The sequence below is a fragment of the Panthera uncia genome (genome assembly GCF_023721935.1).
Source record: "Panthera uncia isolate 11264 chromosome B3 unlocalized genomic scaffold, Puncia_PCG_1.0 HiC_scaffold_1, whole genome shotgun sequence".
NCBI classification, from domain to species: Eukaryota; Metazoa; Chordata; class Mammalia; order Carnivora; family Felidae; genus Panthera; species Panthera uncia.
This window is the reverse complement of record NW_026057582.1, coordinates 91,853,534-91,879,043: the sequence shown is the minus strand read 5'-3', so window position 1 is coordinate 91,879,043 and position 25,510 is coordinate 91,853,534. Positions and strand designations below refer to the sequence as shown.

The following is a 25,510-nucleotide window of genomic DNA, read 5'->3' as shown; positions in this document are numbered from 1 at the left end:
CACCTTTTTGTATATGAAGTGGGCAAAGAACAAATATCAAAGGGAGGTAGAAGAGCGAGTCTGAACCTCCAGTATAACAATGCAACAATTTTAAGAAAGAGCACATATGGAAATTGATTCCCTGAATCTGCCCATGTGTCTATACCTCTTTAAATCTTCATGGACTCAAGATAAGCAGACTCCAGTTGGAACCAGGGATATGGTTCATTGTATAGAAAATGATCTGAACCTGTCTAGCTTCACAAATCAATTTTTACATAATCTCCTTGACATTAAGGTTTATGTAGTGATGAGATTTTTCCTGAATGCTAATACTAGAAATAAAAAGAAATACAAAAGATTCTAGTTGTCTATTACAACGTTAAAAACTATTTTAACATGAATAATTGTAATTGTTTTTAAATTCCCATATATTTTAACGTTGTTCATTTTTTAACAGGTAGCCAATATGTTCTACATTGTAGTGATTATGGCTCTTGTATTACTTAGTTTTGGTGTTCCCAGAAAAGCAATACTTTATCCTCGTGAAGCACCTTCTTGGACTCTTGCTAAAGATATAGTTTTTCATCCATACTGGATGATTTTTGGTGAAGTTTACGCATATGAAATTGATGGTAAGGGTTTATGTTTACAAATTCATCTTTTGGTTATTTTATGTTTTAAAGTTAGATTGCATTACAGTAATATTACATATTTTCACAAGTCAAAATATTACTAACCTAAGCCCTCTCAAAATACATTAGTTTAGCCCAGGGGGAGGAAAAAAACTACAAAAATTAATTGGAAAAAAGTATTTTTAGAACTTTTTCAGCCATAAATGGAAATCTGGCCTAACCTGGCTTACAAAATAGGACATATATTAGCTCATGTGACACAGAATTCAGAGGTAGTGGTCTTTGGAGTTTGTTAATTCATAGCTGTTAACATTTGTTCTTTATTGTCCCACTGCTCTGTAATCACAATGTCTGATTCATACAGGTTTCCTTTATGATTGGAAGACTGTCACTAGTAGAGGAAAGAGAGTGTTTTCTTTGGTTCTCTTAAGGGTAAAATGTCCCTTTCCCAGAAGCCCCCTATTGTACCTGTTCTTTCAAACTCATTAGCTCACATTGGCTTCATCCTGCTTATCTCCGAAACAGTTGGGGTGAGGGTAATAGGATTAGAACTAATCCAAATATGGTAGTGGATAAACTCTTGAATTACAAAATTCAACTGCACAGGTAATAAACTTTTTAAAATTGTTTTAGCTCATGAAGCTAGATAGCTTGTGAACATAGGTGATGCTGCCAGCTTTCAGGGATGTTCTACAGACCTCCCCATTTGCATTATAGAATCTTTATTTTGCATTATAGAATCTTTGTTTTGTTAGTTTTGCTCTTGATCTCTTTTATAGTCTGTCTCATCTTTATTCCTCCCTCACCCCATACCTGTGTTGCTCCCTAGGCACCTATTTATTTAGAGGATGGTTGTTACCAGATTTTGCTTAAAACTGTGAGGTTTTACCAGTCTGGTCAAATTTTATGTTTAATGCTTTCCTGTTTAATGCCCTTTTCAGGTTTTCATTTTCTGCTTTTTTTCTGATGTAGTTCTAGTTTAGTATTATAAAGTATTGGATATAGCTTTTTAGTCTCCTTCATTCTCTTCCTTGGGTACTTACTTTGTCAAACTAATGTGAATAGAATGGAAATAGATTCCTAAAGCTTTTTTTTAAAAAAATGTTGAGAGAGAGAGAGAGAGAGCGCATGCGCACACACATGCAATGGGAGGGGCAGAGAGAGGATCCCAAGCAGGCTCCTCTTGCTGTCAGCAGAGTCCAAGTCGGGCCTCAAACACATGAACCATGAGATAGTGACCTGAGCCGAAATTAAGAGTCAGAGTCTTAAGTGACTGAGCCACCCAGGCACCCCAAGAGTCATAACGTTTTTTAAGACCAAAAGAACGTTGTGCATTTGAGTGTTTCAGTGGTGTATATATTTTTAAATGATTACTAAACAAATGCTAATTATAAGCATTTATATAAAACTTGTCACTAATTCATGATTATTTAATTCTAATGCTTACCCTACTTAAATTATTTTGCTTTATTCTTTTAATACCCTGGTGGGTACTAAAACCCTTCCCTTCCTTGTTTTTATTCAGCTGTGTTCTGGTTTCAGAAACATTCCTGGTGAGGTTGATGAAAACCAAGGAATTAAAATCTAATCATTATCTATTTGAGAGGCACTTAAACCACTCTTTCAACCTTCTTTTGTGACATAGTAAGATAAACTCAGTAATCTTCATGTTTGTAAATTTACTATGAGTTTACCATACCCTTTTATAGTTGTTATTTTTCTTACAGAAATGCTATAGTGTGGCTAAATCTGGGAATTTTATTCTACTTAATGTTCCTTGAACTAAACCCTGCCTTGAATTGCATACATAATACAACTGTATACCGTCTCATCTAGATTAGGGTGGTAGAACAGATACCCACATCCCTCACAAAATTTTTCTATTTTGGATTTTTTGAGAAAAATGAGAGAGAGAGAACATGAGCGCAAGCCAGGGAAGGGCAGGAGTGGGAGGGAGAGTCTTAAGCAGGCCCACATGCAGCACAGAACCTGATGGGGGGGCTCCATCTCAGGATTGTGGGATCATGACCTGAGTAGAAATCAAGAGCGGGACGCTTAACCAACTGAGTCACTCAGGTGCCCCTATGTTGGAATATTTTTAAGTTTGTGTTCCAACTGCTTGCCCAGAAGCTTTTACTAGAATCTGAAACAGATTTCTACATAATCGAAACTTCCTTCAAAAGTATGTAAATACTAATTTAAAATAGTTACTGGTGTGAATACTATATCTAAACTGTTTTCTTCTTTCCAAAGTGTGTGCAAATGATTCCACTATCTCTCAAATCTGTGGTCCTGGGACATGGTTGACTCCATTTCTTCAAGCGGTCTACCTCTTTGTACAGTATATCATTATGGTCAATCTTCTTATTGCATTTTTCAAGTAAGAATTTTATGTAGTTGCTTATTATAATGAGATCATTTAATATATAGTTTTCATTTTGAATGATATGTACAAAATTTCAAATACAAAAACTTCGTAGAGCTTAAACTATTAAAATTATCTTTGAAAATTACGAATAGGAAGGCATGCTTTTTCTTTTCTTTTTTTTTTTTTTTTTTTATTTTTGGGACAGAGAGAGACAGAGCATGAACGGGGGAGGGGCAGAGAGAGAGGGAGACACAGAATCGGAAACAGGCTCCAGGCTCCGAGCCATCAGCCCAGAGCCTGATGCGGGGCTCGAACTCACGGACCGCGAGATCGTGACCTGGCTGAAGTCGGACGCTTAACCGACTGCGCCACCCAGGCGCCCCGGAAGGCATGCTTTTTCAAATCAACATGCAGTTCTTTTATAAATTTAACCTTGATTTGGTAGTTTTACTATGTTGCCAAGGAATACGCATTTAGTATATAAAACAGAAAGGCAAATAGAAAATTCATCAGTAATCTCATTTATATTTTTTGGTGTACCTCTTTCTGTTATTTTTTATGAATGTTTGTGAATACTTTTCTGTTCAGAAATAATGTTCTTATATTTTGTATACTGTTTTTAATTAAGCAAAACATGACTATTATTCAACATTAATAAATACCCCTCTCCAGTTTTTTTTTAATGTTTATTTATTTATTTTGAGAGACAGTGAGCGGGGGAGAGACAGAAAGAATCAGAGAAAATCCAAGCAGGCTCTGAGCTGTCAGTGCAAAGCCAGATATGGGACTTAAACTCACAAGCAGTTAGATCACGACCTGAGCTAAAATCAAGAGTGGGACGTTTAACTGACGAAGCTACCCAGGCACCCCACTCCAGTTTCAGGAATATCTGATATTCCATGATAGACCCTAATTTTTCAACCAATATGTTACATTGTTGAGTTTGTCTATAATTTTTTTGTCCTCAAAAACCATGTGGTTAAATTTTTATCCATCCTTAAGTATGTTTTCCTAAAAGTAGAGCTGTTTGATATATGCATTTTTAGGACTTTCTGCATTTAAACTAAAGTAGACTTGCATCCTCAAATCTCTGCCAACACTAGGTATTGTTATCTTTAATGGTTGCTAGTTTGATAGTACATAAAAGTATATTGTTTTTGTTTGTGCTTACTTTGCTTCTACTAAGATTTATTATTTTATTATGGTTTTGTCATTTATATATAATTTTAAAATTTTAGGATCATATTTTCTGCTTATTTTTCTGGGAGTTGATAATTAAGACCTTCAACAGTATCAAACTTGTGCCTTATGCTTACTGCATGTATTTTTTCCAGTTTCTCATTTGCCTTTTAGTTTATGTATGGTAGAGTACTCTTTGGAATCCTTGTTTAGAACAGAATTATAACAAAATATCTAGTATTTAAAACTTTAAAGTATGATTAACTATGTTTGTTTTATTTTTTTTCCTTTGTTATTCAAGTAATGTGTATTTACAAGTAAAGGCAATTTCCAATATTGTATGGAAGTACCAGCGTTATCATTTTATTATGGCTTATCATGAGAAACCAGTTCTGCCTCCACCACTTATCATTCTCAGCCATATAGTTTCTCTGTTCTGCTGCATATGTAAAAGAAGAAAAAAAGATAAGACTTCAGATGGGCCAAGTAAGTAAAATATATTAAGGCAAATATTTGTGTTTTATCACTTATCAGTACTACACTGAAGGCTAAGTGTTAACTTTGTTCAGAAGACTTAATTGGCTAATGTTACTATAAAAACTTCTGTTGAATATGTCTGAACATAAAAGAATTTTGAGTATACTACAATGTCTATAAAACTGAATTTAGTACTAAACTTCCTTTTGAGTGTGGTATGTCTGTTTGTTTTCATTAAAATGATAATGGAAACCATAACATTTGCTGTTCTGTAAACCGTTTTTGCTGCTCTGTGAACAATAATACTTTTATTCTGTATACTACATGAGACTAATCATACCAAACTTTGCTTTTAATTTTACAATGGTTTTCTGCTCTACTAAATTGGTTCTTAAATTCCTCTACCTACATAAATGAGGGGGAGGTATAAAGAGAAAGATAGATAGTATTAAGAGTATTTAATAGGAAAATGAAAATCAGAAGAGGACGAGGTACCTGAAACTATTCTGCTAAAGAAAAAAGAAAAAAGGAAATATCTGTCCAGTGCTTTAGAAACACTACAGTAAAAAGAGAATAAGTATATAGATGATGGATATAGTCTTATGAACCCTGAATAATTCATAAGACCCATGACTGCAATTTGATATCTTGATAGTCTTCATTGATTTTTTTGTTCTTTTCCCTGCTTAGAACTTTTTTTAACAGAAGAAGATCAAAAGAAACTACATGACTTTGAAGAGCAGTGTGTTGAAATGTATTTTAATGAAAAAGATGACAAATTCCATTCTGGGAGTGAAGAGAGAATTCGTGTCACTTTTGAAAGGTTCAGAAGCTTTTTAATTATAATTGATATGTCAGAGTGGGTTTTTTTATGTCTTCTACATGCCCATTGTTCAATTTATGTTTGTCAAATAAGTAAACTTAATAATAGTTTTACATATTGGAAGACAATTCAGTTCTTCTAATACTTAGTGTAAGTCAATTTCTTGTTATTTTTTGACCTTGTTATAGAGGACAGTGAAGAGTCAGTGGAGAAAAGTGAAACTATCCTTATTGTTTTAAAGCATTTTTTTTCCCATTGGCTTTGCTACATTCTGGAAGCAGATGGTAATGTTAGTTCTTTATATATGTAGCTTTATACATATTTGTGTGTGTGTTACTTTAATGTGCAGAAATCATAATAAATAGCCTATGGAACAAAAATGTTTTATGAAATCTTGCATTTTACTATAGTAGAATTAGCAGTGGATCCTTCTTAAACATTAAGTGTGCCTTTTATAAATAAATAATCATATTTTATATCTTACCTTGTGTGAGTACATGTAAAATTTCTTTTTACCATTGGTATTTATTGAGATTACAGAAAGAATCTCTCAAACATTAATTTTTAACATTTATAAAAAGCCTGTGTTTCTCCTACAGGGTGGAGCAGATGTGCATTCAAATTAAAGAAGTTGGAGATCGTGTCAACTATATAAAAAGATCATTACAGTCATTAGATTCTCAAATTGGCCATTTGCAAGATCTTTCAGCCCTGACTGTAGATACATTAAAAACACTCACTGCCCAGAAAGCTTCAGAAGCTAGCAAAGTTCACAATGAAATCACACGAGAATTGAGTATTTCCAAACATTTGGCTCAAAACCTTATTGATGATGGTCCTATAAGACCTTCTGTATGGAAAAAGCATAGTGTTGTAAATACACTTAGCTCCTCTCTTCCTCAAGGTGGTCTTGAAAGTACTAATCCTTTTCTTTGTAATATTTTTATGAAAGATGAAAAAGATACCCAATGTAACATATTTGGTCAGGATATACCTGTAATACCCCAGAGAAAAGAATTCAATTTCCCAGAGGCTGGTTCCTCTTGTGGTGCCTTATTCCCAAGTGCTATTTCTCCTCCAGAACTGCGACAGAGACCACATGGGGTAGAAATGTTAAAAATGTTCAGTAAAAATCAAAAATTAGGCAGTTCATCTAATAGCATACCACATCTGTCATCCCCACCAACCAAATTTTTTGTTAGTACACCTTCCCAGCCAAGTTGTAAAAGCCACTCAGAAACTGTAACCAAAGATCAAGAAACTATTTGCTCTAAAGCTGCAGAAGGAGATAATGTAGAATTTGGAGCATTTGTAGGTAAGTTTGGCAAACTAACATTTGTATATAAATATTATTTATTTTTTAATTATCACCTGGGGTGCCTGGGTGGCTCAGCTGGTTGGGCCTCTGACTTCAGCTCAGGTCATGATCTCACGGTTCATGAGTTTGAACCGCATTGGGCTCTGTGCTGACAGCTCGGAGACTGGAGCCTGCTTCAGATTCTGTGTCTCCCTCTCTCTCTGCCCTTCCCCCCGTTCATGCTGTGTCTCTCTCAAATATAAATAAACATTAAAAATTATAATTATCACCTTAGAAATAAAAATAAGTAGCTAATTAATAAAACTATGAACTTATATGATAAGTGGACTACTTTTCATAGAGTATAGTTCTAAAATTTCTAAAAGGAATCAAGTCGGGGAAATAGGTTGAAATTGAGCTGTAATAGTTCTATTGGCACATTCTTCTTTGGTGAATTTACTATAATAACAGTTGTATGTAAAACTTACTTGGGCTCTTTTGAATTTGAGACTCTTCTATTGAATTCAGTTAACTAGTTGACAGAACCTGAGTTATTCATAAACGTTAAATATTAGGGGAATAATAGAAAGGTACAGAGGAGGCTAGATAGAAATAACTGGAAAAGATCAGTGTCTTATAAATAGGGTGACCATATAATTTTTCAGCCCAACTAGTACACTTTTGAGAGTGACAGGGTACAGTAAATTACATTAGGGCAATAGGGAAAACCAGGACTCTGCTTGGAAAGTGGAGGATTTATGGTCGACCCATTTATATACCCAGAGAGAAGAGCATTTCAGAAAGGAATGACTCATTCTTTTTTTTTTTTTTTTTTTAATGTTTTTATTTTTTATTTTTGAGACAGAGACAGAGCATGAACAGGGGAGGGTCAGAGAGAGAGGGAGACACAGAATTTGAAGCAGGCTCCAGGCTCTGAGCTGTCAGCACAGAGCCCGATGCGGGGCTCGAACTCACGGACAGTGAGATCATGACCTGAGCTGAAGTCAGACGCTTAACCGACTGAGCCACCCAGGCGCCCCAGGAATGACTCATTCTTAACACGTCAGCTAGCTGAAGTAAAATAAGGACTGAAAATTTATTTATTTTGGCAGTAATAATAAATTAATGACCTTTGTGAAATCTGTTTCAGTGAAGCAGTTGAGGCAGAAGCCAGATTATATTGAAATAAAGTGTGAATGAGAGGAGGAAATGTAAAGAGGGAGACTACAGATGGGATGGGCAATTAAAAGCTTACTATTAAGGCAGAGCGCCTGGGTGGCTCAGTTGGTTGAGTGTCCAACTTCAGCTCAGGTCATGATCTCACAGCCCGTGGGTTTGAACCCCGCGTCAGGCTGTGTTGACAGCTCAGAGCCTGGAGCCTACTTTGAATTCTGTGTCTCCCTCTCTCTCTGCCCGTCCCCTGCTCACGCTCTGTGTCTCTCTCCTTCAAAAAATAAACATTAAAAAAGAAGATTAAAAAAAAAACAAACTTACTATAAATAGAAAGAACTCATAATGTGTTTTTTGTGTAAGGTTTTTTATTTGTTTTGTTTATTTTTAATTATTTTTAATGTTTATTTGAGAGAGAGAGGCAGCATGAGCAGGGGAGGAGCAGAGAGAATGGGAGACACAGAATCCGAAGCAGGCTCCAAGCTGTCAGCATAGAGCCTGATGTGTGGCTTAAACCCACAAACCGTGAGATCATGACCTGAGCTGAAGTCAGACACTCAACTGACTGAGCCACCCAGGCGACCCTTACTTGTTTTATTTTTAATGATGGAGAGACCTAAGCATATTTAAATGTTGACAGTGTATCATATGGAAGGAAAAGATGAAGAGGGAATACTTCATAGAGCTAACGTTTCCTTGCATTTGGGAGAATATAGTGTTCTAAGAGTCTTCCTGTTAGCTTATTAAAGTATTTTAAAAAAATTTCTTAAAAAAATAACTTGGGTCGTTTGTGGACATGACCAGAGTGTTCTGAGGCATGAGTGATGCCCTCTGTCTCTTCAGGTTTGAATTTTTTCATCGGGTGGCATCCTAACCTTGTCTTAATACTTATTTGAGCTTTCCCAGCTTAGAAATTTACCTAGTCGTGGAACATGTATTGAGATTAGTCAAAGAATATGATATGTCCATGTAAAATCTCCACATGGAGGGCAACCCTGTAAGTTATCTAGGTACAGACCATACTGATCTCTACTGCTAGGTTATATACAGTTTACTCTGGATTTATAGAGACAACTTTGCCTACATAAAATCTATCCCAATGTATTCTGTAAAAGCACATTTTTAGTCTGTTAGTATATTGCCATTGGGATGGATATATTTAGTTATCTATATATTTATATATGATTTGTGTATATATAGTTTGGATATATATGTATAACATATATGTAGTTTTTTTTTTTTTTAACTTTCTTTTTTAAGTTTATTTATTTTGAGAGACAGAGCAGAGAAGCGGCAGAGAGAGAAGGAGAGTGAGAATCCCAGGCAGGCTCTGTGCTGTTAGTGCAGAGCCTGGTGTGGGTCTCGAACTCACGAACCATGAGATCATGACCTGAGCCGAAACCAAGAGTTGGATGCTTAACCAACTGAGCCCCCCAAGCACCCCATGTATTTTTATATTTATTAATAGTAGAAATGATCGCTTCCCTCTTTTTAAATTTCAAGCAATTTATATCACATGTTGGATTCTTTTAGAAGGCCCTTAGGCTTTTGCTGTTACTGTAAACTGAATTACTCATCTTCTCCAGCTTCTTGACAGATATTTTTAGTATTTATCAAAAGATCTATAGGAAACTTCAGAGCCCTCAAAACTACTTGGAAAACAATATGAATCACTTGTTTATATAGACTTTAAGCAATGACGTTATTTTGATAAAAAGTAAATATTTTTGTTGTAATCTTTTTTTTTCTCTTTAAGGACACAGAGATAGCATAGATTATTTACAGAAGTTCAAAGAAACATCAAACAAAATAAAGGAAATGTTATCTGTAAGTAAATCTTTATTACAGCACAATTCAATTTTATTTTGCTATTTGGGGGTTTAGTTCAAAATAGAATTAAACGTTCCAATAAAAATGCAGTTTTAGCAGAAACCATCACCAACATGATGATCCCAAATATTTAAATCATACATCATTTAAAAAGAAGAAACAATCGAATCTGAAAAGTATACAAATAGTTTGCACTTATATTAATGAACATAAAAACACCAATTTAACATTTCTCTTTTTCTACATGCTTCTCCCTATACGTTTCTCATTCACTAAATACAGAGCTCAACTCTTTCCCAGGCCCAGACGTTTATTAGAACATAACCATGTCTGTCAAGGAATCTAGCAATCAGTAAAAAGCTGAATATACCTAACTACACTGTTATGTGCAGGTGTAAGATACTCAATAAATATTTGTTGAGTAACTGTTTAAATGTATAGAACAGTGAGTGAAAAGTTACTTCTTAACTGTTGCTTTCATAAATACCCATAATGATAGAGTCTTAAAATGAGGGAAAGGAACCAGTAGGGAAACCAGTGGTTTTTTTTTAAGTTGTATCTCTTGTTTTATCTTTGAGTTTCTTACAGGGAGGAAGAACTGACTGGGAATTATAATTTAAAAAAGCAAAAAGACCTAGATGGAGTGAAATCGATCACTTAGATGATAATCTTAAGATAAAAAGTATAACTTTTTTCAGATGGGAGGACTGACTGATAGAAGAGAATTGTCACACAAATATTTTGGGTTGGAGAGAAAGAATGCTAAAACTTTTCTCTAACTTACTCTTTAAGAATCTGTGTGCTTCATTGTATATAAATCACACAAAGTTTTTTTAAAACTTAAAGAGAATAAAAAAGTAATCTGGGGAGTTTGTTGAATCTTTTAAGGCATTTGTTTTTCCAGTAAGACTAATGGAAACCACAAGGGAGTACTTGAGAAAGAGAAGGTTTAGAGTAACTATTGTGTAAAGTGATTAAGGAGTCAAGAGGAAACCAAGAATATGATTTCTTAGCTATAGAGTTGAAAATAGCATGAATTTTATTATAGCCATATCTGCATTTGGATTTTAGACAGGAAAACTGAAGGCTGGGAAGAGATGTAGGGAAAGTAAATCTTTGGAGAGATTCTGACTAGAGCATTGACATGACACCACAGTAAAAGGTTAGAGCTAACTAGTTGGGACTCTTATAGTTGTCAAACTCAGCAGTCAGAAACTCAAATTCATCATCTTCTTGCTCAGCAGATATATTTGTTCTTCTGTATTTCCTGCCTCTGTTAATGACATCAGCATTTTAGTTTAGAGAGCAAAACTGCACTGCTCTGTCTCTCTTCCAATCAACAGCCAAGTCTAACTTGTTTTGTTTCCTAAATATTTTTTTAGTTATCTGTTTCTTTCAATCCAAGTAACAATTACTCTGACTTAGGCTGTCATTGTCTAATATGTATCACTGAACTTTTAAACTATCTTCATAAGTACCACAATGGCAGTTGAAAAAAAATTACATCAGCACATTCTGGTGGCATCGTTTTGCTATAAAGAAGCACTTGATATACATAGGAAGTCATTTAGGATAAATGGATATTTCTTAATGGGAAAGGGTACCTGGCAAGGTTTCCCCCACAGATTTTGCCTTTTAACAATGAGTTTAAATGAACTTAAAGCAAGAGTGCGCTGAAAATTTTGAAGTGAGCAGGTAACTTCCTGGTAAAAGTAAGAAGAAATTACAAGTTTCTGTGGCTGTGTTTTGAATTAAACAATTTTGAGTAATTAACTTAGAGGAAAAGAACTTAGACTGTAATAATAGAATAATGAGTTCTAGCCCATGATGGTCTAAGACTTTGAGTTCTTGAACTTTTGTGGGTTATATACCCCTTTGAAAATCAAATGAAAACTGTAGACCCTCTTCCCCAAAAAATGGACATATACAAAATTTTATCTATTAAGGTATATGGGGTTTTACAAATACCTTGAAGCCCACCATCAATCCTATACTAGAACTTGTGTCATAGATGGAAAATACTTAAGCAAATAAATAGCTAGAACTGGTTCCAAAAGAAACAACTAAAATCAGAAAGGAAATTGGAGTTGCTCTGTAACTACAGAAAAAATGTTAGCCCTCTCACTTGGCTGTATAAATCAGCTGTATATGAAGAGTGCAGAGCATCAAAGGTAGAAAAACTTACTTTTCTTGAGATACAAGTAATTTTTTAAATGAAAGTAATAGTTTATTTTGGTAGTAACATTTTTAAATTCATTCTTTCTGAGAGGCGGTAGAGGTTTGGAAATATTTTAAAGTTGCATAATGTGAATTGTTTATAGTTGAAAAGAGAAAACAGTGTGAATGTATTGGGTTGTCCCCACATTATTTTAATGTAGTTTGTTAGTTCATCTGGGAAAATATATAGGGAAAAAGAAGAAAATGAGGGAGAATTAGACTATAAAATATTACACAGGTAGAACAGTTGAAACATGAATATTTAGCTAAACATTTTAGTGACTACAAAGTAACTTGTTTACAAATAAGAATTTAATAAGAAGAGTTGGATTAGAAATTGACGATAAGGGAAATGCCTTGTCAGTAAATACAAATTGGATAATTGAGTACACACTTGGAAAAGCCTGTTTATGTTCTCATGTCACTTCATAAGCCCAGATGAATTCTAGCTTTAAATGTAAAAGCTCAAATCATAAACTTAAGAAAATAGTAATACCAAGTCAGTAAAACCAGGAGGGCTTTCTAAACATGAGGAAGAGGTGATATTAAACGAAGGATGAGAAAAGATAGAAGTACCAAAAAAATGGAAATCATAGATAAGTCAAAACAAATTTGGAAAAAATTGAAATGTGACAAATAATGAGCAGATAGATCTTTGGTTATATGAACAGCTCATATAATCAACAAGAAACCTACTGAGGTTTCCCAAAAAAACCACTCTTCCCCCTTCCAAATTGTTATAATCTATCAATATTAGTGTAAAATAGCTTTTTCTTTTTTGGGTGAACTGATAAATATTTTATTTTCTCCCAAGTTTTTAATGAAATCATATTACTATGAAAAAGGATCCATTCAGATGGATTTATGAACAATAAGCAAGTAGGATATTTTGATGCAGTTTTTTGAGAAGGTCATTGAAGAAAATTAACTGTAACCTGCAATATACCCTTTGGTGACTAGGTAGATTAAAATATATTGAGCTAAATAGAAACAGAGTCTCTTATACTACTTAGAACATTTATTTGAAATTCAGTTTGATTATTTTTAAATTATGTATATGTGTAATATGCAGAATGATATTCCTTCTGAAAACACTTTGAAACACGTGAGTTCTCATGCTGGATTTACTGAGTGTCACAAAACTTCTGTTCCTCTTCCTTCAGAACAAGGTAAGTTCTCTGACTATGTGAATTATGTTACCAAACATATTCACTTAAGCTTTAAATGTATTATTACGTATGTCACACACCTAAGCAGTGAATGTTTTGGGAGTCAGAGAATGACGATTCTGGTCCGTCATTGTTGCTGCAACCTTGAATAAAACACACAATTCTAGTATTCTGATATTTTTTACAAATTGTTTAGTCCTAAAGATGAAATATAACGACTTGCTTTTTATAAATCTATTTTAATCAGTATTATCATTTAGTCAACATATTTTTTTAATTTAACTTTTAAAATAGCTAATACAGGGGTGCTTGGGTGGCTCAGTTGGTTAAATGTCTGACTCTTGGTTCAGCTCAGGTCATGATCTCTAGGTTCATGAGTTTGAGCCCCGCATCAGGTTCCATGCTGGCGGTGTGGAGCCTGCTTGGGATTCCTCTCTCCCTCTCTCTGCCCCTCCCCCCACTCAACTGTATCTCAAAAAATAAATAAATAAACTTAAAAAAATTTTTTTTCTAGTAGTTAATACATTTATTTGGTTCAAAATTGAAATACATACACATACAAGCACTTTGAAAATAAGTCTCCCTCTCATTCCAGCCCTGTATGTAACCACTGTTATTTTTATTTATCCTGTAGAGTTTCACACACATAGTATGTGACGGTAGTCTTTCCTTTTATTTTTTACACAGAAAGTAACATACCATACATTTTGCTCTGCACCTTCAATTTTTAACTTGAGAATTAAATGGACTGGGGATGTTTCCATAACATACTTTTTTATGAGTTGGTTATATGTGCATATAAATTTATTAGTCAACGTTTCATTAATGTACATGTAGCCTTTATAAGATTCCTTAAGAAAAACATCACTACCATGTCCCCCTCACCATCATCTCCCCTTTCATTCTCTTTTTGTATACAGCAGTATCACGTTGGATATATTCCAGGAGTGCAAGTTGGTTTAACATTAACATCAGAAATATAATTGATGAGGGGCACCTGGCTGGCTCAGTCAGTAGAGCATGTGACTCTTGATCTCAGGGTTGTGAGTTCAAGCCCGGGTTGGGTGTAGAGCTTACCTGGGGGTGGAGGGGAATATATATATATATATATATATATATATACGTATATATACGTATATATACATGTATATATATATATATATATGTATATATACATATATATATAAAATTGATGCATGATAGTAACAGAGGAGAAGAATCATTTGTTCATCTCAGTAGCTGCAGAAAAGGCATTTGATGAAATTCAGTATCCATTCATAATTAAAACTCTTCCTAAAGTTAGAATAGAGTCTCCTTAATCTGAATAAAGGGTTATCTACAGAAAATTATCACAGATATTCTCTTTCATAATGATATGTTGAAAGCCAGATGGGGAACCAAGGCAAGGATTCTGGCTGTTTTCATTCCTATTTAATATCCTCTTTTTAAAAATTTATTTATTTATTTTATTTTTTTGAGAGAGAGCATGAGCCAGGGGAGGGTCAGAGAGAGAGGGAGACACAGAATTCGAAGCAGGCTCCAGGCTCTGAGCTATCCGCAAATCCCGACGCGGGCTCAAACTCACCAACCATGAGATCATGACCTGGGCCAAAGTCAGATATCTGAGCCACTCAGGCGTCCCTGTTTAGTATTCTCACTGAAAAATAAAATAAAAAGATATGGTAGAATGGTTAGGACAGAAGAAAAAAAATTATTTTCAGTAACATGGATGTTATTTCTGAAGTTAACACGCTTCTAATTTTGCATCCTCGTATTTCAGTTTTAAACAATAATTATTGACCTCCCACTAAAGAAGACAAGGATCAAACTTTTCCTCTTCCTCCTGTTCCCAGAAGACACAAACACACGCATGCCCATGCACACACATTTATTCTTTCCCACCATATAGTTATAATTTTGGCTAGATCAACAGTAGATTCTCTGCTGTTGGGCTACATTTCCTCAAGATACTCAGATACGTAATGCTATCAGTTTCATCATCTAGAAAAAGTTTTGCCCAGACTCTTCTAATGTACTTCAGTCTGGTTTTTTTGGCCTCTACACTTAGAATGCAAATTTCATTCTAAGATTTCCCATCACCATTCATTCATTCTGAGGTTTTTCTTTACTGTGCATAAAGTTGTGAATTATAAGTTACTTTAAAATTTAACATCCTTGGGGCACCTGGGTGGTTCAGTCAGTTAAGCATCCGGCTTCGGCTCAGATCATGATCTCATGGTTCATGAGTTCGAGTCCTGTGTCAAGCTCTGTGCTGACAGCTTGGAACCTGGAGCCTGCTTCAGGTTGTGTCTCCCTCTCTCTCTGCTCCACCCCTGATAGCACTCTGTCTCCCTCTCTCAAAAATGAATAAACATTAAAAAAAAATTAAAATAATTTAACATCCTGACTTTTTAAAAATAGGCTTAATTCTAAAATTTATTTAGGATAAAATAACAAAATATGACAGATGCCATTTTAAGTCGTGGCAGAAAAGATGAACTATTTTTTCCATTATTGTAAAACAGTGTATGTATAAGACTATTAATATGTATAAGATGATTAATTGCAATGTTAGAATGGCAAGAGATTGAAATCATACCAAATGTCCGTTAGTAGGAGTTTGGTTGTTATTCTCTACAATTACTGTACAGCCATAATATGAAGTTCAGTGTAGCATCAAAATAGAATAGAGAAATTTTCTGTGATTGGAAAGATCTCCAAGCTTAAAGTTAAACCAACAACAAAAACCCTAAAATATATATTATTCTACTTTTTATGGTTAAAAAAAATGGTGATTGTACACACATACACAAAAAATATCCATGATAGAATGAATACACAAGAAATTTGGAAATAGGAAGACTAAGACTTTTTCCTTCAGACTTACTTCAGACTTATTTCTTACTGCTTTTTTACAAAAATAAATTGAATAATTTTGGTGTCCTGCCAAGAGGCCTGTGGGCCTCATGTTAACTATTAATGTTCAGCAGTGTTGGGGAGAGGATAAGTTAGTTTATGAAAGTTACACTGTGTGTTGAAACACTTCGTGTTTGGTTGGTTGGTATCAAAACATTTTAGTTGTATAACTAATTTTTTTTTTAATTTTCTTTAAGTGGAAACTAGCAATAGAAGGCCATCCACAGAAGAAACTCATGAAGTAGATTCCAAAGCAGCTTTACTACCGGTTTGTACATTTCAGTTAACAAATGTGTATTTTAAAATATATATTTATTAAAGAAGAACTAAAAAAAGATGGTGATATTTTATTTGAGGTTCTATTTAGCTTTCAAAAATTTTTACCTTAGAAAACTGACATTAGTGCATTTATTCTTAGAATATTAGCAATTTATTCTTTGAAAAGAGTTTCTTCCTGTAGTGTGAATAGTTAAGAATTTGTTTGTATGTATGTATATGTGTGTCTGTGTTTTTTTGTTTTTATCATGTTATGTTTTTCATCATGATAAATGTAGTCTTTAATCCCCACCCCCTAGTTACCCTATCCTCCCACTACCTTCCATCTGGTAACCATCAGTTTGTTCTCTATAGTTGAATCTGTTTCTTGGTTTGTCTCTCTCTCTCTCTCTTTGTTTTGTTTTGTTTTGTTTTTCCTTTGCTCATTTGTTTTGTTCCACATATGAGTGAAACAAATCATAATGGTATTTGTCTTTCTCTGACTGACTTATTTCACTTAGCATACTACACTCTAGTTCCATCCATGTAGTTGCAAATGGCAAGGTTTTATTCTTTTTTTATTTTATTTTATTTTATTTTTTTATTTTACATCCAAGTTAGTTAGCATATAGTGCAACAATGATTTCAGGAGTGGATTCTTTAATGCCCCTTACCCATTTAGCGCATCCCCCCCCCCACAACCCCACCAGTAACCCTCTGTTCTCCATATTTAAGAGTCTCTTATGTTTTCTTCCCCTCCTTGTTTTTATATTATTTTTGCTTCCCTTTCCTTGTGTTCATCTGTTCTGTGTCTTAAATTTCTCATATGCATGAAGTCATAAGATATGTGTCTTTCTCTGACTAATTTCACTTAGCATAATACCCTCCAGTTCCATCCACGTAGTTGCAAATGGCAGGATTTCATTCTTTTTGATTGCTGAGTACTCCATTGTATGTGTGTATGTATATGTATATATATATAACATCTTCTTTATCCATTCCTCCATTGATGGACATTTGGGCTCTTTCCATACTTTGGCTATTGTTGATAGTGCTGCTATAAACATTGGGATGCACGTGCCCCTTTAAAACAGCACACCTGTATCCCTTGGATAAATACCTAATAGTGCAATTGCTGGGTTGTAGGGTAGTTCTATTTTTAATTTTTTGGGGAACCTCCATACTGTTTTCCAGAGTGGCAGTTTTGTTCTTTTTTATTGCTAAATAATATTCCGTGGTGTATTTATATTTATATTTATATTTATATTTATATTTATATTTATATTTATACCTCATCTTCTTCATGCATTCATCTATCACTAGACACTTGAGCTCCTTCCATTGTTTGGCTGTTATAAATAATGCTGCAATAAACACAGGAGTGCATGTATTCCTTTGAATTAGTGTTTTTGTATTTTTGGGTAGATACCCAGTAGTGCAATTACTGCATCATAGGGTAGTTCTGTTTTTAACTTTTTGAGGAACCTCCAAACTGTTTTCCACAGTGGCTCTACCAGTTTTCATTCCCACCAGTGGTGGAAGAGTGTTCTTTTTTCTCTACATCTTCACCAGCACTGGTTGTTTCTTCTGTTTTTGATTTTGACCATTCTTATAGATGTGAGGTGCTGTGTCATTGTAGGTTTGATTTGTATTTCCCTGATGAGTGATGTTGAGCCTCTTTTCATGTGTCTGTTTGCCATCTGGATGTCTTCTTTGGAGAAATCTGTTTATGTCTTTTGCCCATCTTTTAATTGGATTATTTGTTGTTTGGGTATTGAGTTGTATAAGTTCTTTATATATTTTGGATGCTAACCCTTTATCAGATATGTTTTTTGCAAACATATTCTTCTATTCTGTAGGTTGCCTTTTAGTTTTGTTGATTGTTTCCTTCACTGTGCAGACACTTTCTGATGTAGTCCCAGTAGTTTATTTTTGCTTTTATTTCCCTTGTCTCAGAAGATGCATCTAAAAAAAGTGTTGCTGTGGCCAATGTCAGAGAGATTACTATCTGCATAATAGTTAGGAAATTTTACAGAAAAATTTATTCAAAAGAAAGGTAGGAATCTCTGTTTGTATTGAAACTGGTTGTATGTAGTCATTCCCAGCCAATTGAGGTAGTATTTGATTTTACAAATACTCTTTAAATTTTTTTTTAAAGTTTATTTATTATTGAGAGAAAGATAGAGCATGAGTTGGGGAGAGCCAGAGAGAGAGGAAAATACAGAATCCGAAGAAGGCTTCAGGCTCCGAGCTGTCAGCACAGAGCCTGATGCGAGGCTCGAACTCACAAACTGTGAGATCATGACCTGAGTCGAAGTCAGACACTTAACCGACTGAGCCACCCAGGTTCCCCGCAAATACTCTTTAAAAGCATACTCTGGCATCAAGATAAATAACTTGGGAGAAAGTAGAAAAATTGGTCCTTTATAGTCAAGTATAGAAATCAGTATTCATAATTAGCCTGGATCATCAAGAACATTTTATTTACATTCTGCTATAAGGAGATATATTATATTATGGAAAGTCATGTTATTAAAAAAATTATTTCAGTGAGGAAAGGGGGTTAGTGAACACAGTTTCACAGTAACAATTCCTCCTTTTTGGAAGGACACACCCTGCACAATTTTGCCACAAAGTAAGTTCCATTGAAGATGACCTGACAATGCGAAATTACAGAACTTCTGGGATTCAAGTTACACAAACAGTATTAATAAACCTCTACCAACTTGAGATACTAGAATTACTGGTTACAAGTTATAAAATAATATGATTAAGGTGACTAAAACCATAAAAGAGAAGGTATTACAAATATGAAAAAAAGAAAAGATACTACTCAGAAAGTCCTGAAAAATTAGATAAAAATCTAGAATAAAAAGTAACTCAGTGGGGGTTATAATAACATAGATTAGGCACAGCCAAACAGAGAATTACTAAACTGGATGAGAATATAATTATAGAGTTATAATTAAATGGCAAAAATACAGAATAAAAACAATATGCACGTATACAGAAAAAGACTTCAATGAGATATGCTTATATGTTTTTAGTGATTTGTTTACAGTATGCATGATTTTAATTTTACTCTTTCTACTTCGTTGTGTTTTTCTTTTTCAATGAGCACATACTATTTAGAGTCATAGAAACAAATGTATAAGAATATAAAGTTGTCATCAGAAGTAAAGAAACTAGCCAGAGTGTAATTATGTTGTAGGAAATAGCACTCATGAAATTCTTTATTCTACCTTGTGGAATGGTCTTATGGTAATTATATCCATTTATTATTTTTTTAGTTGTATAAAATAAGGACTTCACATTAATTTTTCAGACTATAGGAAACAAAACAGGGTTAAACAAACAGTTATGCTTCTTCTAGAGAGATTTTTTTCTTTAATTTTTGTTTGTGTTTGTTTTTGACTAAAGGATTGGTTACAAGATAGACCATCAAACAGAGAAATGTAAGTAAGCCTTTTCTCATCGTTAACCTGAAAAGTATCATAGTTATTGGGGTTTTTTTCTGTTCTTTGTACCATCTTTTAAAACACTCTTTTATCTGTGAGTGATGATTATTTATTTTAACATCTCTTGTCTTTACATAGAAGAGATTGGGGGAACTCATTTATTATGAGTTAATATATACATTTAAAATTACAATTTTAATGGGTATTGAGGAGGGCACCTTTTGGGATGAGCACTGGGTGTTGTATGGAAACCAATTTGACAATAAATTTCATATATTAAAAATAAATAAATAAATAAATAAATAAAATTACAATTTTATATAGTTATACTATCATTATGGCGATGCTATGATTACTATATTTTAGGATTCCAGAGGATGTTTACAAAAGAAAAAGTCATCTTTTTTTTTATGTTTGTTTATTTTTGAAGGAAAGAAAGACAGAAAGTGAGTGGGGGGGCCGGGGATTTGTGTTGCAGAAGAGAGGGAGACACAGGAAGAGAATCGGAAACAGGCTCCAGGCTCTGAGCTCTGAGCAGTCAGCACAGCATGGGAGAGTTACTTTCTGATATGGACTATTTGAGAAGGAACCACAGTGTTTCCCCTATTGCTTTCTGTGCATCAGAAATATATGTGAATATATAGAGAAGAAAATAAACCAGGTGCCACATGGGTATGCAGTGTTCAGGTTCTTTGGGTGCTCTGGGCCTTGTATGGCACTTGGAAGATCAAGCTGTAATCAGATCTCTTCAGAGTATACTGTGTTTTATAACCAAAACCATAGGATGTAAATACAGAATAGGTACCTGAAGTTGATGTTAACTCAGCTAACAAGAGAACCTTGTCTTACAGAATGTTGAGCCATAGAAGTACCCAGAAAGGTGGAGTTGGTCAGCACTTTTTGGGTGCTGAGAAAAGAGTAGTTTATCAACAGCAAAGGGATGATGCTAGGGTCAAAATACTTCCTATAATAAAATATTTATATTAGGTAGAAGGTAAGAGCTGGAAAGAGATTTTTAGTACAGATTAAACATATATTTATATCCATATATGAATTTGGCATTGGCTTTAAGGGAAATGGCATATATTCAAACAAAAGTGAATCTGGATCTCAGAATTACTTTAATCACGTTATATTAAATAATCATAATTTTACAAAGTGTATGGTAGCCAAAACAAAGATTGTGTCACAACTTGTATTTTTTGTGTTTTCTTTAGGCCATCTGAAGAAGGAACGTTAAATGGTGAGTCCATATGGTAGATTTAATGCAAAAAAATGAGGATTATATATGATGTTATGTTATAGCAAATACCACATTATTCTAGCTAAGAAACTTCAGACTTCGTGTTTGAAAGAGCCAAGGTGGTAAAAAGTTCTTTGTTCACCTAGTTTCTCTTCAATATAGTAGTTTCACATATACATGAACTCACCATGTGAATGATACATCTTTACTGTCATCCTACCCCCCTTCGTCCCTGTGACCTAGTCTGCTCTTTCCCTTGTATACCCTGTTTTAGTGAATGATACTCTTTCAGTCTACTAGGTAAAATCTGAGGAGTTATTCTTGACCCCCTTGACCTTGCACTCACAAAGTCCTGTTGTATTTACTTCTTAAATATTAAGACTCCATCTTCCACTATACATTATTCTGCTGTTTTCAGTTCACACTTCATCATTTTTTAAACCTTTTATTGGAAGTATATATAACATGCATACAAAAAAGGTAGAGATAAGCCTCTCAGTGAATTCTCCCTAAGCAACTATGCCCCTGTAATCAGCACCCAGGTCACAAAACAGAATATTGCCAGTATCCCAGCTCCTCGTGTCCTTGTGTTTTAACCTCTGCCCCTGAATAACACATGTATAGTTTTGTCTCTGTTTATGGAATATATAAATGGAATCATAAAGTATGTACTTTGTGTCTGGCTTTTTCCTCCTAACATATGTTTATAAGATTCATCAATATTTTTGTGTATAGTGGTAGTTTGCACATTCTCATTACTATATAGTATTTCCTTATATGAATCTATTGAATGTATCCATTCTGTTATTTGATAGGCATTTCAGTAGCTTCCACTGTATGATTATTATGAACCATGAGTGCCATTATGAGTAGTCTTGTTCATGTTGTTTGGTAAACATATGTATTTGTTTTTTATTGGGCATGTACTTAGGACTGGAATTTGTAGGTGGTAGGGTATGTATGTGTTCACATTTAGTTGTTACTGTCCCATAGGTTTTTAGAGTTGTGCCACTTAATCTCCCTTCTAGTCTGTCTTCTATTCTTCCACCAAACTGATCCTCCTCTGCTTTACATTTTCCTCACTGTCATTGGGTAAAATCGTGTCCTTTCTTAGCATGGCATATTTGGCTCCTAACTATTTGGTATTCCCTGATTCTGTAGCTTTACCTCCTACAGGCGTGCCTGTACTCTTGCTCGTTAGTTTGCAGTCCTGGTTACATGTCCAAGTACTTACGGAGAATCACTTTACGCTGACACACACCTACAGAATTTTTTGAAGTGAAATCTGGGTAGGTGCACAGTGAAAAAGCCCCACAGGTGATTCTGATATATGTTTATTATAAATTTATTTATATCTATTATACGTGATATATATTTATGTGTATAAAATTAGTTTTGAAAACTGCTGTTTCTGTTCATACTAAAAAACTTGCAGTTTCTCAAGTGTAGCATGTGCTTTAACAGTTCCGTGTCTGAAAATGTTGCCCTGACCACACCACTGTCTTCCAGACTATTCTTTTTCCCCTTCTCTTTCTCTGAGACATCCTTCAACCTTTCTGCAAGCAGAAGGCATTTAGTACCCCTCCTCTATAGTCCTATGATGTATATATACATCATATATACATATATACATACATATATACATCATATATACATGTGTATATATAGTCCTATAATATATATATAATGTGTATATTTTATACTTCCTACATAGTATTAAAACTATTGACTGATTTTCTTCTCAAGACAGTAAGGTCTTTTTCATTAATATTCTGTAAACTTAACACATGGCAAATTCAATTGATTCTCCAGTCTTCTCATTACAGTTAAAAAGTCAAATCCTCAAATACATTTAAATATGGAGGAAGGGCTTTTGGGTATGTTTCACATTCCAGAAGTTCATCTTCTTATGGTCAGCCCACTAAAATGGTTACTTGGTTACAAGCTCCAGCTCCTAAACTAAAAGATCTTTTCCTTTTTGTGTGGGGGTGGAGGGTGTGGGAAAAGCGCAGCTTATGACAGGAGAGTGTGAAATGTCACGTGCTTTTTCCCTTCCAGGTATCTGAGTGCACAGTTAGGACTAATCTGGCACAATGAAAAAGGATAATAGAGCAAGCACATGATGAATGTATTTTACTATTTGTTTTTTCTGTTCAGTGAAGAGAGCTTATATGAAGGGAACTTAGGATGATTGATTATATGAGAATGAGCAAAAATTTTTATACCACATTAGTACTTTTAAAAGGGTTTCATTTGTTTATTTGCCATTTTAGGTCTCGCTTCTCCATTTAAACCAGTTATGGATACAAATTACTATTACTCAGGTCAGTATTATTAAAAACAAAATCTAACTATTTTGAGCTTTTAGAAAGGATTTCATTATTTTTCTCTCATTTTTGTGCAGCTGTGGAAAGAAATAATTTGATGAGATTATCCCAGAGCATTCCATTTACACCTGTGCCTCCAAGAGGTAAATCCAAATAGTAAAGAAATGAAGGAGAAAATAAACCTTTTATTAATAGTGTGATTTTTAGCTGTGATGTAGAACATGGGTGGTAATAGAAGGAAGGGTCACGTTGAGAAGTGTCAATTTCATATAAATTTTAATTAGCAAGAGTCAGGTATAGTTTAAATAGAAGAAGGAGTGATCAGAAATATTAGATTTCTGTATTTTCAGCATATCCAGAAGTAATAGTGTATTCTAATTAAGAAAGGATCTTAACCCATTGTTTAGTATAGAAAGCATAGATAAGTTGACATCACAAATTTTGTGGAACAGTTGCTTTCTTAAAGTTTTTCTTGAAAATGATCATAATTTCAAAAATGCTTATTATTACTAATATACATAAATTTAGAAATATTAGTAGATTCTTGATTTCTGAGCATTTGTTGCCCTTAAACTTCCGTTATAAAATTACAACTTTGTCCAGTTCATTTTCTGTTTCTTACTTAATCTTAACAAGATACCTGCCAATTTTTATTCTACTTTGTCATTTTAAAGGGTCATAATTTGACCCCAAATTGTGTCCGTTCATCTTGCAGGTGAGCCTGTCACAGTGTATCGCTTGGAAGAGAGTTCACCCAGTATACTGAATAACAGCATGTCGTCTTGGTCACAGCTTGGCCTCTGTGCCAAAATAGAGTTTTTAAGTAAAGAGGAGATGGGAGGAGGTTTACGGAGAGCTGTCAAAGTACAGTGTACCTGGTCAGAACATGATATCCTCAAATCAGGTCATCTTTATATTATCAAATCTTTTCTTCCTGAGGTGGTCAACACATGGTCAAGTATTTATAAGGAAGATACAGTTCTGCATCTCTGTCTCAGAGTAAGTGCTAGTGAATGCGTAACAGTAGAACATTATTTGGAGTTCATGTTTTGTCTTCTAAAGTATGTTAAACCAAAAAACCTCTTAGTTTCAGTGTTCAGCAAGGGGATTTTTTTGGTGTATTTTTTTGTTGTTGTTCTGTAGGAAATTCAGCAACAGAGAGCAGCACAAAAGCTCACATTTGCTTTCAACCAAATGAAACCCAAATCCATACCATATTCTCCAAGGTAAATCTTGAAATTTTTCTGAGATCTTGCAGTTTTATCTGGATACCATTGTCTTTTGACCTTCGTTATTAATGCTGAATATTTAATTATTTACCCATTTAAAAGCTCAATTAGAATTTTATTAACAAAACTACTAGTAATATCTATAACTGTTTTTCATAAGGTTCCTTGAAGTTTTCCTGCTGTATTGCCATTCAGCAGGACAGTGGTTTGCTGTGGAAGAATGTATGACTGGAGAATTTAGAAAATACAACAATAATAATGGTGATGAGATTATACCAACTAATACACTGGAAGAAATCATGCTGGCCTTTAGCCACTGGACATATGAATATACAAGAGGGGAGCTATTGGTACTTGATTTACAAGGTAAATTTATTAAAGTATTGCTAAAGTAAAATTGTACAGTAGGTTCTCACCTGTTCATGTGTTATGAATGATATACGGTCATCTTCTAACTTATAGATAGGTAAAACCTCAGGTTAGTAAAAGCTGTTAAAAAAGCAAGTCAATAACAGCCTTAGCATATAGCCATCAGGGCCCTGAATAGTGGGATCTTGCTTCCTTGATTATTACTTACATAATATATATATTTTTTTGATGAGCAGAAACACATGCAATCCACTATTCTACTCTTAGATGTATATGTAGTTTTAGTCTTTTAAAACTATACTGTTTATTTAAAACAGTAGCATGTGTTCCTGTTCTTGGTGTTTATGTTATCTATTATTGTGAACTAAACTATCTAAATATTTAGGGATTAAAACTATCATTTTATTTGTTTCCAGTTCTTTGGTTCAGGAATTTGGATGGGACATGGTGGGGATGGCTTATCTCTGCTGTCTCCTCAGAAGGTTCAAATGGCTGGAGAATAAGCATGAACAACATGACTAGAGTCAAATGTCTGAGGTTTCTGTTCACTGACATCTGAATCCCTCATT

The 25,510-nt window shown here is 34.2% G+C and overlaps 1 protein-coding gene across 2 annotated transcripts in view; it reads left to right on the top strand.

Annotated features, from left to right (window-relative positions):
* TRPM7 (transient receptor potential cation channel subfamily M member 7) overlaps positions 1-25,510 on the top strand; it is a 121,429-nt gene that overhangs the window by 82,797 nt on the left and 13,122 nt on the right. For both annotated transcript variants that reach the window (XM_049611653.1, XM_049611652.1), the window contains exons 22-36: positions 440-614; positions 2,868-2,994; positions 4,463-4,647; positions 5,329-5,461; positions 6,061-6,776; positions 9,685-9,755; positions 13,048-13,144; positions 16,258-16,328; positions 19,736-19,770; positions 20,991-21,016; positions 23,290-23,340; positions 23,421-23,486; positions 24,059-24,342; positions 24,487-24,569; positions 24,733-24,938. In XM_049611653.1, the coding sequence (XP_049467610.1) occupies positions 440-614; positions 2,868-2,994; positions 4,463-4,647; positions 5,329-5,461; positions 6,061-6,776; positions 9,685-9,755; positions 13,048-13,144; positions 16,258-16,328; positions 19,736-19,770; positions 20,991-21,016; positions 23,290-23,340; positions 23,421-23,486; positions 24,059-24,342; positions 24,487-24,569; positions 24,733-24,938 (2,326 nt within the window). The remainder of the gene's footprint in view (positions 1-439; positions 615-2,867; positions 2,995-4,462; positions 4,648-5,328; positions 5,462-6,060; positions 6,777-9,684; positions 9,756-13,047; positions 13,145-16,257; positions 16,329-19,735; positions 19,771-20,990; positions 21,017-23,289; positions 23,341-23,420; positions 23,487-24,058; positions 24,343-24,486; positions 24,570-24,732; positions 24,939-25,510) is intronic.